At 37.6% G+C, this 12,461-nt stretch overlaps 2 protein-coding genes across 7 annotated transcripts in view; both read left to right on the forward strand.

Annotated features, from left to right (window-relative positions):
- Positions 1-446: 446 nt before the first annotated feature.
- LOC103458601 (cell cycle control protein 50A) lies at positions 447-5,591 on the forward strand. Its single transcript, XM_008399535.3, has 7 exons — positions 447-934; positions 2,301-2,420; positions 2,844-2,951; positions 3,038-3,131; positions 3,272-3,418; positions 3,510-3,719; positions 4,531-5,591. Exons 1-7 carry the CDS (start codon positions 686-688, stop codon positions 4,722-4,724), a joined length of 1,122 nt encoding a protein of 373 aa, XP_008397757.1. The 5' UTR covers positions 447-685; the 3' UTR covers positions 4,725-5,591.
- Positions 5,592-8,131: 2,540 nt separating this feature from the next.
- col12a1a (collagen, type XII, alpha 1a) overlaps positions 8,132-12,461 on the forward strand; it is a 63,672-nt gene continuing 59,342 nt past the window's right edge. For 2 of the 6 annotated variants that reach the window (XM_008399529.3, XM_008399531.3), the window contains exons 1-2: positions 8,133-8,333; positions 9,389-9,494. In XM_008399529.3, coding sequence (XP_008397751.2) covers positions 9,425-9,494 — 70 coding nt within the window. In that variant the 5' untranslated portion in view covers positions 8,133-8,333; positions 9,389-9,424. Of the gene's footprint in view, positions 8,334-9,388; positions 9,495-12,461 lie in introns of all 6 variants that reach the window. The other 4 variants (XM_008399532.3, XM_008399530.3, XM_008399533.3 and 1 more) reach the window with 4 other exon arrangements.

Raw genomic sequence — 12,461 nt, forward strand, 5'->3', positions numbered from 1 at the left:
TCATTTAGTCAGACATAATATAATATCTTATATTATGTATATGCATTTAGTTAGCAATTAAAAAAACATCAAGGCAATAAAACTGTGGCTCAGCATCATTTCCACATTTGTGAAGCAAGGAGCGCGGTGCGGGCAGCCCAAAATTTGGGTCTGCAATGAAGTCTAGTAAAACTGCTGAAATTAAGTTGCGAGCTACAGCAAGTGACCTCACGTACGTTACGGCTCTTCATCACGTTTTTTGATATCAAGATAATTTTTACATCATTATTAAGAATCGTTATTAATTTCAGTTTTCAGGAACCTCTTCCAGATAAAAAAAATAAATACTCATGTTTCCCCGCCCTTCATACTGCTCGCTGTGTCTTTCACCGGTTAATGGTTAAGAAGCAAGTATGGAGGGGGAAGGGGGGGTGCTTCTTCACTGTCTGCGATGACGTCACTTCTACGTTCCATCATTTCATTGGCCTGGGAGCTTCCGGCTTCTTCCTCTTGGTGCAGTTTCCCAGAACAGGTGAAACAAACGCCATTATGAGTCAATAGCTGGATCAGATTGTGGCTAAATTAAATTCATCTGAACACTGATTCAGATCCCCTAACATTTCGCCCTGTCTTCCGTTTGGAATTACCGAGTATCTCCCTGTTGTCAACTGTTGCGGATTAGTTTAGCTTGAAGCGGACCATAACAATGATGGCGTCTAGCTACAACGCTAAGGAGGAGGACGGACACCACTCGGGATCTTCAACTCACGGCGGGACGGGGGCTCCGAAAAATAAAAAGCCGGACAATACAGCGTTCAAACAGCAGAGACTTCCAGCTTGGCAGCCTATATTGACTGCGGGTACTGTGCTGCCTGCTTTCTTCATTATCGGACTGATGTTCATCCCCATCGGGATCGGCCTGTATGTGACTTCAAACAACATAAAAGAGTACGAGGTACAGTTACAGTTTTTCTGCGCCAATCGTTTCAGTCTTATTATATTTCAAAGCTACTGCCCTGGCTTTGTTTTAACTTTTTTTCTTTCAGGGTTTTTAAAAAAAAAGCTCTACCGAGTTATCAAGTTGAAAGTATTATAGGGTTCATCGTCTCAAAGTGTGGAATTGGAATCTGTCATTTTTATCACCTGTGTATGCAGTAATTTCAAAAGCGTATAAGAGGTTAGGGTTCCTTTCAGACAATTAAAACTGACTTTATAAAAACAACTGCTCAAAAAAGAGAAGTAATTTGCTGAATTATTAAGTTACCTCATACAGGGAAGCTGACAACAACTGTTTGGTGGTTGTACTTACTACTCATGAAGACCCAGTAATGGTAATAAACACACAAAAAAAGATGTTTTTCTTTTGCTAAAGTACAAAATATAATGATGAATTCAAAGCTTTTTTTTTTTTTTTTTTTTTTACTTAAAACAATACTTACAAATGAACAGAAATGTTGGTTTTAGTTTTTTGTTTTACTTAACAATAGTAATATTAAACCACCAGCGGTGTGAAATTAACAAATTAAAAACAAATTATGCTCTATTTCTGGATATAAACAAAATAAGGTTAGGAGCTATTATGCCCTTGTCTATGTTACAGTCTTAGTTAAAAAATTTGCATGATCGGTGTATTAATAAAAGGTGAAGGACCTTAAGATCTGTAACTAGCATACAGAACCAAATAGCTTGTTTTGATATCTCAGTTAGTGCCAGCCATCAGATTGTGAGACTCAGTTTTACCTTCTCATATGGTGGTGAAAAAGTTTGATTTCCTTGACTTCAAAGTGTAATGCTATTTATGTTGGCTTCAAAAATCTTTCTGATCGCAGTTTTATTGTAAAGTGGGTTTCGGTAGCAAGTCCGCCACAAGTTGACTGCATTAGACATGAAGTCTGAATCACAGCATCTGGGTCTCCTCTCCTTTAACAGTCTCCCTCCTTTTTTTTAGTCACACTTATGATGTTCCACATTATCAATCGCAGGGCAAACTCTAATGTCGCCCGGCGTCAATATTCATAATTGGATGTAATATTTTTGCATGGTAAAACAAAGATAAAAAAAAAAAAAAAACACTTTTCTATATTATTAATCCTTATGAAAATGTGGTGATTATTGCACGGACATGAGTGGTTTTACATTAAACCCAGTTCACTCATTAATTCTCCCCATCATTATACGTGGAGTTAATATCTGATAATGCTGGTCTTTTTTTTTTTTGTTTTTTAACTTGAAGGAGCCGGCAGTGTTGCTGTCATAATTTCTGGCACTCATTTTTATCTTAACTTATTTCTCCCCTTCTGCGTGTTCGCTCCTAATTTTAGGTTGATTACACTGGTGTGGAGCCTAACAGTCCCTGCTACGACTGCGCCAATAGCTTCACCTGGAACAGCACAACACCATGCGTCTGCACTGTGAACTTCACGCTGACGCAGCCGTTCGAGGTGAGCTGATTTCCTGCATCAGTTCAGGCTAATATAGACACAATGAATAATTCAAGCCTTTGCATTCAATACTACAAATGCTGTTTTTGCAATAAAAAGAAAAAAAAAAAAACAGATTATCCATTAGAGTCAAATTAAAAATACGAAAATAGAACATCCAAGGTCTGCTTACAAGCTGCTTTTATATTGATTTATGTGCTTATTAATTATGCAGTCCTGCTTTCAAGGGCCGTTTATTGATTATCCAGGAAGTCTACGGGTACGTGGACTTTATGTCTGTTCCTGGGTAAAACAAACTTGCCATTTGTCTCCTCTTGGCTACTTTCTTTGTTAAAATTGAAGTTGGATGGAACCTAATCTAAGCTGAGGGACTGGCGGAATGGACAGGTAGGCCCAGATAAATAATTTCTCACCTCTCAACAGAGCAATGTCTACATGTACTACGGTCTGTCCAACTTCTACCAGAACCACAGACGCTACGTGAAGTCCAGAGATGACAGCCAGCTAAATGGAGTTCAATCCTCTTTAATAGTAGGATTTTTTTTTTTCTTCTTGCATATCTTGTAGCGGAATCGGCTATTTTCATTCTGCTGAAAAGTGTTGTTTGGTTTTTCCAGAGCCCCAGTAAGGAATGTGAGCCATACCGTACAAACCCGGAGACTAAGCAGCCCATAGCTCCATGTGGAGCCATAGCAAACAGCCTTTTCAACGGTGAGCCCTGGCACATTTAAACTTTGTATGAAAGCTGTGCACAGAACAACAGTCCTGAGAATTTAGTTTTTAAAAGTTAAGCTCGTTTGCCACGCATCCTTTTCAGAAAGGAATAATAAATGAGGTTTTTATCTTCTCAGACACCCTGGAGCTGTATTACAGCCAACCCGACGGCAACACGTCAAAAGTCACTCTGGTAAAGAAGGGCATTGCTTGGTACACAGACAAGCACGTGAAGTTCAGGAATCCTGGAAACGACAAAGACAACTTGACTGAACGTTTCAAAGGTAAGCTTTAGAAACCACTTTGCGATATGTTTTTTTTTTTTTTTAACACTTGTATTTACTAAATTGCCATTGACTCGGGATTGTCTCTCAGGCACAGCTAAGCCAGTGAACTGGATGAAGCCGGTGTACGAGTTGGACCCGTCAGATCCTGAAAACAACGGCTTCATCAACGAAGACTTCATCGTGTGGATGCGCACAGCCGCCCTGCCCACCTTTCGGAAGCTTTATCGCATCATCCAAAAGAAGCCGGACTCAACTCCGACTCTAGCCAGTGGCAAATACTTCTTGAAGATCACTTACAGTATCCTTTACAGTGCAGCCAAGGCTAAGATAAATCATTTTTTTATTTAAAAAAAGTCTGTAAGCATTTTGTCAAGTTTAGCTATTTAACAAAATATAGGGAAACAGAATATTTCAGCCGGGGAAAGGGTAATAAAGACAGAATTATACAGAATTAAGATTGATTACATGTGATATTCCAATTTCTGAGAAACTGAACTTGGGGGTTTCATCAGTTGAAGGCAACAACCACCTAACCTAACAGAAATAACCCTTTGAAATGTAAAATAAATGTCTACGGTGTATAGAGAATCTTTATAGCATGTATAAATTAAGTAACATTTGATTTTTTTGGACGGGGAGAGTAGACCTGAGCACCTGGATGCAAACTTCATTCAAATCCCCCGTCTGGGATTTGAAGCCATGGCAGCACTGAGCCTTTTTTGAAAGGAACTTTCTGATAATTTATCTGTGTCCACCTGTATCCATAAGCACACAAATCTTCAGTACTAATTCGGTTTTGTAGTCGATGTTTTGTTCATCTGCTCTAAGATGAGGTTTTAAATTAAAAGAATAATTGAGGGCAAACTAAAATCAGCAGTTTGCTGGCTTTTTTTTAAAAAGAGATAATATTGATAACCACTGATTAAACTGCAACTTTTTCTCTTTCACGACATGGCTGAAGCTCTTACTACTAAAGAAAAAAGTAAAAAAAAAACTAACTAAATCTAAACAAATAGATTTGGATGAGCTCTATTGTTGCTGCATTTATTTCTTTAGCTTTTGGCAGCTGGGAGTTTTCTGTCTCTTTACCTTAACCCTCATGTAACCAGATTACCCCGTCCGCAGCTTTGATGGCCGGAAGCGGATGATCCTGAGCACCATTTCCTGGATGGGAGGGAAGAACCCCTTCCTGGGTATCGCCTACATCACAGTGGGCTCCATCTGCTTCTTCCTGGGTGTCGTCCTGCTCATTATCCACCACAAATACGACACCCGCAGCAACAGCGCAGATATTCCTAACTAAATCGCTCCTGTGTTGGGTCTTCCAAGTCTGCATGCGCCGGTGACCCTGACGGGTCTGTTCTGGACTGCTTAGTTGCTTTAGGTCGGATACACTGTGAATGTCTGGTGTGTTTGCACAATGGCAGGCATGTCTGAAGCATCATATCTTAGCTCTGTTTACCTCTTCCTCATCTGTGTGGTTTTTTTGTGTGTGTAAATAGCTTCAAGCTGATCATTGTTCTGTTATTTATCTCTACACCAAAGTTCTTGTTTTACCTTTGTGGTTATTATGCAAATAGCTTATCTTTAAGGTTTCTGCTTAGAGTCTATATTAAAACCAGTCCTGCTGATGAATGTAACATTTTACTTCTGGTTTTGAAGATGATCTTTATTTCAGAATCAGATATTTATTGCCTGTGTGCTGTAAATTATGGTAAACATTGAAGTCAAAGTATTTAATCTCTGGAAAACGGGTAGCATATTCCTGGTATACTCTCTTCTCTTATTGATCAAGATGCATTTATGCTCTTTATGCCCGATGTTCTTTAACTGTAAAATGCTTATTGAACGGAACATTAAAATTTCCCAATATAGCCAGTATTCCTAATTCCAAGAATGTTGGACCATGTTTCTTGTTAATTATGGGACAATAATTTATAATTTTAGCTTAGTTTGGCCTGAGTGTTAAAATTGTGTAAAAAAATAACAACTTTGATGTTGACCAAATGCTATGCACTTTACAAGTGTCACATTTGTTAGTGTATCCCTTGTTTCATTAAATTTTCTGTTACAATGTTGTGAACTATTGATACAGAAAATGTTCATTTAAATTTGAAAATCTTGGGTTTTTATAAGGTTTGTAGGGTCCAAATAAACAACTCTGTCAGTATCTTGATGTCATTTGTCGTTTTTAAGTGCACTTCCACTCAACTTTCTATCAATGTGTTTGGACGTTTCATTTCAAACACCCAGCTACTTCAGAAATGACATTATGCTTAAGTTTACTCGTTTGGATGATTCCCAGTTTGTTTTTGTCCACCATAACATTTCAAACTTTGACTATATTATTATTATTCTTACTGAATACCTGTATTTCAATTTCACTTTGCACAATGGCAATGAAGACCCTCACTGTCCAATTTCCAACTGACCTTGGCCAGCAGATGGAGCTATAGTTTTTCTACTAAACGCTTTGTGTGGTATAGAGTCTGATGCTGCATAGAACATTATGCAGCTTTAGTTGACCAGTGATACAGTAATGCTTTAAATCATATGATGTTGGAGAGTGCTGCTTTCCATAGTTTAATTATGGTTAACCAGAGATTTGCTCTTTACAAACAAACCGTAAATCTCTTGTTGGGAAACAAAATAATTGATCGCATAAAGCTGATGCTCATGTGGTTTTCTTTTTGTACAATAAGTTGTTTTTGTTTTTCTGTCTTTGATCAGCAGGGCAACTGTGTGTTCATTCATCTGAAGGGCGGGGCCGAAGGACGCTCCTTTCTACAGAGCCACAATGCCTCTCGCTGTGTTTGGTATGTCAGCGCTGGTTTTAGATTTGATGAGTAAGCCTTCAGATGTCTCAGTCTGCTGGATATAATATACAATGTACCGATGATTTGACCCCAGAGTTATAAAGTGGAATAACTATAATTTCATAATGTGTCATCAGGATCCATATAATTACTGTTGTATTATAGTCACATCTCTGACACTTCTTTTGATCTCTTGCTTTGGGGGTTGGATAGGTTTTGTGTAAGATTTTCATATGATTAAAGAGTTCGAATGAAACTGGATAGCCCTCCTGACTGATGAAGTAGCAATATATTGCTAATGTATTTGATTAATCAAATCTCTGTTGTTCATATTTCAATAAAATTGTCATGTAAGTTTTTTTTCATATCATAAACTGCATGCAGACATAAATATTCTGCTACTACTGAAAAATATATTGTAGTTCACAGTGAAGATGTTATGAAAAAAACATTCTTCCATTTATACAAATAAATGATACAATTGGACAAACAGATTCAATTTATATTCAACATCAAATAGATTTAAATCTAATGGGAGATATTCCCACTTTATTATTATATATGTTTTCACCAATTGGTAAAAAAGTTTTCTGGGGATGCACAGCCAGTTTCAGTGAGTCATTGATTTTACAGTGACTTCTTCTCCTGAGCAAACATGTGGCAACAGTGGTCACTGTATTGAATGCAGTCATCAAGTAATTATTGGCAAGAAGCATTTTTAGCAGAAAAGGTGAGGCATGGAAACCTAAAATCACTGTACCAAATATCAGGCATGTTGGTGGTAGCATGATGCTGTGGATCTACTACCAGCTTGTGGTCCTGGTGAACTGCAGAAAGAGGGTTTGATACTGAAAAAAGAGGATTCCTCCAACTTTACTTAGAGTTGGTTGGGTTTTCCAACAAGACTACGATTCTCATCAAAACAAATTTTAGAAAGGTCAAAGCAGGCAAACATTAAGGTTCTGCAAAGGTTCTGCAAAGGTCTTTCCAATGTCCTTGGTTGCAACCCCAGTAAAATTTGTGTGGCTGTTTTTAAAAGATAATTCTGGGATAGAAAATAAAATGTGATACAAATTGGTGTGTAGTTGAGCTGAAGCTTGTAAATAGGCATTTTATCTTTTTTTTTTTTTTTTTACCAAACCAAGAAAATTATAACCGTCTGCCTACAGTTATCTTGTTTATTGTTTGTAGTCAATGAAAAAAGAACTCTGTAATTATGACTCATCATGACAGTAAGTTGAAGCCAAAATTTGAATAGCCACTTATGACTATTGTTTTTCAATTTGTTATTAAAATTAGGCTAAGGTACATACTATTAGCAATCAATTTTAAACTTCAGTAAATGTTAAACTTTAGTTGGCTCTAGATTAAGCCACTTTCTCTCGTTTGAAATTGTATTTGCTGCAATGACCCATTTTACACACTAGAGGGCAGTAGACACCTGTGGGTAGTTTTCTGAATGGATCGCCTCTGTTAAAGACTATCGTGTCCAACAAAATCCAATTTTCTCGTTTTGATTCACGTTCTGTATAAAGTTGAAAACATAACTCTCTTGCAGTTTACTTTTATGTGTATTAATTCGTTCGGATGATTAGCTTTCCTCCCAAAGAAATATGTGTTCAGAAAGCCTGAAATTCACATTTTCATCTTAGATGCTTTCTGTCGCAAATAAAACATTTCCTCCTGTCAGAGACGTCTGGCCAACTGCTGTGAGGTCATATTAGATCTGGAGACTCATTATATCAACAGACCAAAGGAATGCAAGAGCGGGGTTAAAAAAAAAGAAGCAATTTCCAAACATGGGCTCGCTCTTTGCGGGGGACATACATCAGCAGGGAGGCTGAACTTTCGCAAGAAGCCCATATGTTGGAAAAACGAGAGCTGGAACTGCCCCCCTTGTTAAGTAGCTGATGGTAGAAAGATTCTTCCCACTTGGAAAAAGGCTTTTCCTCCTAAGACATCTGGCTGGTGGAGGCTCCGGTAGTCCCCACAGAGGACAGAGGGGTCCATTTCTCTATTGGTTTAGAGAGTGGGGGACTTCAAGCAGGCGCATCTCATTATCTGCTCCCTTTAGTTTTTAACGGGAGCTTTAACTGGTAAGTAAACGCAACTTTATTTAAACTATCTGGAGATTTGAGACTGGTGTTTTTTTTAATTTATTTTGTTTTATCTTACAAAAAAACCAAAACAATTTATATATGTATCTATATCTATATATTCTAATTCTTTACTCTCTTTTTTTGCATATATTAAGCACACATTGAGCAAAAAAAAAAAAAAAAAAAAATTGGTTTTAAGTTAAGCCATTTTTGACTGACCTCCTTATTAAACAGAGTAAAAATTTTCAAATGAGATGAACCAGTGTTAGACGTTGCAGGGCACATCTGCAGAGGAGTGTCCTTCATTTCATAATTCAGATCAAATGATTTTCATATGCCAACAAATCCATCAGTGCCCTTTTAGATGCAGTTCTTCTGCTTATGCACCAGGCGGAGTGCGGTACCTGATCATACAAATTGTTGGGTTTGAAACAACCTGAATTACAAATTTTCATTTGCTTTTTGTTTAAAAAACCCCAAAAACAATGTAAATTTACAGAAAACACTAAGATGATGTGGACAGTGATGTGCTCACTGATTTCCTCTAACACTCTGTGGAAAGAAATTGAGTTTTTTGTGTTCAAAGTGAGTTTTTGGCTACCCTAAGTGGGCACTTACTAATGCCCCGCAGGGCATTAGTAAGTGAAAACCGCAGATTAGGCTCTAGTGCATGCAGTGATCTGCATCGTGAACCACCAAAGAGATCAAAGGCAGTCAGAAAGCTATCAGCTCTGCAGTGTGTGCCCTCAAAAACCTGAAACCAGATGAGCTTGTGTTAAACAGTTTTTTTTTTTTCTTAAATCCCTCTACAGTGTTAATTATACACCTCAGGGTATGGGTGTGGACTGAAAGCAGCAAGGTGTGGCACTTATGGTGTAAAGAAGCCTAGATAAATCTAATGGTTTTTCTTTTAGGATACATAATGAAACACTTCAGATCAGTTGTTAAATCTGCCAACTAAAAATGCTATTTCCTGCTGGCCTTCATATCTCACACTAACCGTGGTATAGCTGTGTAGGCCAGTAGCTCAAACATCCTTTCTGTCCTGACAGATTGATTGATGTGCTGCTGATCCTTCAGGGTCAAACATGAAGATAAGGCTGTCGCTGGCTGCGGCTGCCTTCCTCGCAGCTCTGCTGTCCTCCATAGATGCTCAAGGTAAATGAAGCCACCTGGCTTTGCTCTTCTTACATAAACTTTCCTGCTCTTTATCGCTCCTTCTCTTCTTTCCTATTTATCTCCTCTGGTTCCTGAAATTTAAGGAGTATGATTTTTTTTAATTTATTTTTTTAAATATATTTTGCAGAAATGATGTAAGAGATAAATGAACTGTATGTCCATGATAAATTGAATAAAGTTATTGCTGAATGTTCTTTACTTATGTGAGTGATTCCATGTTGACTGTCATTCCTTCCCCTCTCATTTAAAATGGATTTAGTCTGACTGATGGTAACAAGAATGATTGCCTTTAGACAAAATCCGGATTCAGTTGCCTCGTATTCAAATAGCAATTGCGATTGGATAAACAAAGTGTTCAGCAGCAATTTTCTCGCTAAGATTAGCAAACTGAAGCTTGTTTCTTATGTAATTTAGCAGAATACTTAGAAGAGTAAAAATCATTTCAGTGATTATGTTTTCTGTCTGCTGTTTCAGTTTTGTGTTGAAACATAGTCCCCCACTCCCCTCCAAAGAAAAGTGGGAAAATTCCCAGAATCCTTGCAGTCAAGTTCTTAAGTACTTTTTGAAAAATGTTGCAGGATGTTGTGCACATATAAAAGTTTCCCTGCTGTGGTTTTTGTAGCCTACAGTAGTAACTTGTAAAACAATAGGTTGAATCCAGACATTTCCAGTGCGTCTAAAAGTTTACGATATGGACAGATTACTGTTTGTCCTTGTAAAATGCAGCAGAGGAAATTATTTCATTCCTAGCTCTAATTTACAGCTCTGACACGAGTGCATCAGAAGTTAAATTCTCCATTAAGTCCCATAAATTAACACATCATGGATGACTGACAGTGTGAAGTAGCAGCAATAATTCCACGTAGAAAGATTTATTAATCTCTTATGCAACCAACTCCATTCAGAGCTAATAGCAAAGACGGATACATTGTGTGGAAACTTTCTGATATTTTCCTTGTGAGAGCTCTCCTCCCTGGTGAGAGGAGTCTGGCCTCACATATCTGCACTAAACGGAATGGAAAGATGAAATACGAGAGCTGCAAATTAATCCTCAGACAGCACAAAGACAAAGAGGCTTTCTAAGGGTTTTTCTTTTTTTTTTTTTTTTTTTTTTTGCGGGCATTTGCAGAAACGCTGAGTTGCGAGACATATGGAAAGTTAATATGCGCCAGTGTTTAATGTCAGCACATGTTGCGGAATTACTTTGGCATCTGTCCTGCCTCTTTGGGGAGAGCTCTTTTCTCTTGGTCTCCCCTCCTGGCGGTGGTTCTGGTCAGGACCGCTGACTGGCTGACTGGATGGAGACTGAGGTAACACAACGGTAGCCAGACTCTGGCCCCTGGGAACTAGAGGTGTCTTTTTATTGAGAACTGACGGGACCATCATCCATCTAACAAAAGCAAAACCGCAGGATCTAAATAACTGACCAGAGTTTGTTATTCTTTACAAAACCATCTTTGTTCCTTGAGTATATTTTCCAACCAGAAGGCATAAAAAAAAAAGCCGTGACCAATTCAAACAACACTGTCAAACCATCTCATCATGAACACATGTGGAAGCAACCAACTGAAGACCCATTCACAAGAATTGTTTCTAAAATTCTTGACAAATCAATTTGCAACACAAGACCGTTCTACATTCCTACGCATCCAACATTTAATTCTATACCTCCATTCGATGAAGAAATAAAGGGGAACGCGATCTGCGGGGCTCCTTGAGTTGAAATGCCAGGTTGGTGAATCTCCACTCCACGTTTTTAAGTATTTGGCGGGCTCCTGTTTGTCGTCTGCCTGTGCACTCAGTTTGTTCCAAGCTATGGCCCTTTCCTCATAGTGAATTTTAAAATGATATTCTTGCCTCCCGTGTGTTTGGTGATGCCTACTGCATGTTCTTAAACTAATTTCATCTGCATCATTGTACTACACTAGCTGAACTAAGCCAAATTTACATTTAAATTCAACTTAATAAGTCCTGCTTTTTCACTATTGTGAATTTCTAATAATATACATATTTTGGGGGTTTTTTTATACATGAAATGAAAGCTATCTTTAGGGCAACATGTAGCAAAGTAGCCCAGCCAGCTTTGGTGCCCCACTCCCACAAGTTGAATGCTAAGTTCAAAAGAATGAAAGCTTGATACACAAAGTATAATTTTCTGTAATGACCTTTGTATTTGACCTTTCTAAAAAGTATCTAATACAGCATCATCTTTACAAATTCTGTCAAATGCACATAAAAACTATACAGAATGACCAAAAACATGTCATAGTACCATTTTAGACCAGGCATATTAAACTGGCCCAAATTTAACAAATCTGATCCATTCTTGTACTTTTCTTATTTTTTTATTTATTTTTTTAAAAATCAGTTTGGACATTTAATGGACGTTGTAATCAGGGCAAGCCCTAGCATGATGTAGGCCCCAGGCATACAGTCGGTTTCAGGGACCCACTTACACAAGTATTTGTATTTTTTTTATGTACAGTACAATAGTTTGGCAGTCATATGCACAATGTACAATAGATTGAATTACAAAAATGTTCCAAATAAATATTATATAACAACTAATTAAAACACCTCACAAAGATATGCACTTCTTCTAGGATACCAAGCTAACTAAAGATCCATTAATAGAAGAAAGAAATTATATGCCAGAACACTGGGCTAACAACTGGACTCTTATAAAAGTCCCGTTGTCAGTTTTTAAAATTGCATGTAATTTGTAAAAAAAAATAAAAATAAAATTAATATTACTGAGTAGCCTAACTCTTTTTGTCACAGGTATTACTACAAATATGCATGCATGTAAATTACTCATAATAAAACTATCCTTTCCATTTTATGAAAGAATATCATTTTAAAATACGTTTGTCATCTCTGTCTGTGTGACTCCAACTTGTACATGGATACCTACCCATAGTCCAGTCAGTCAAAGTTGTTCATTTA

The sequence above is a fragment of the Poecilia reticulata genome, chromosome 22, assembly GCF_904066995.2.
Source record: "Poecilia reticulata chromosome 22, P_reticulata-male-v2, whole genome shotgun sequence".
Classification (NCBI taxonomy): domain Eukaryota; kingdom Metazoa; phylum Chordata; class Actinopteri; order Cyprinodontiformes; family Poeciliidae; genus Poecilia; species Poecilia reticulata.

Excerpts from the sequence above, each read along its gene's own strand:
- LOC103458601 (XM_008399535.3), top strand. The coding sequence starts at position 686 with ATGATGGCGTCTAGCTACAACGCTAAGGAGGAGGACGGACACCACTCG. Across the intron at positions 3,419-3,509 it reads CTTGACTGAACGTTTCAAAG|GCACAGCTAAGCCAGTGAAC; the intron begins GTAAGCTTTAGA and ends ATTGTCTCTCAG. Across the intron at positions 3,720-4,530 it reads CTTCTTGAAGATCACTTACA|ATTACCCCGTCCGCAGCTTT; the intron begins GTATCCTTTACA and ends TCATGTAACCAG.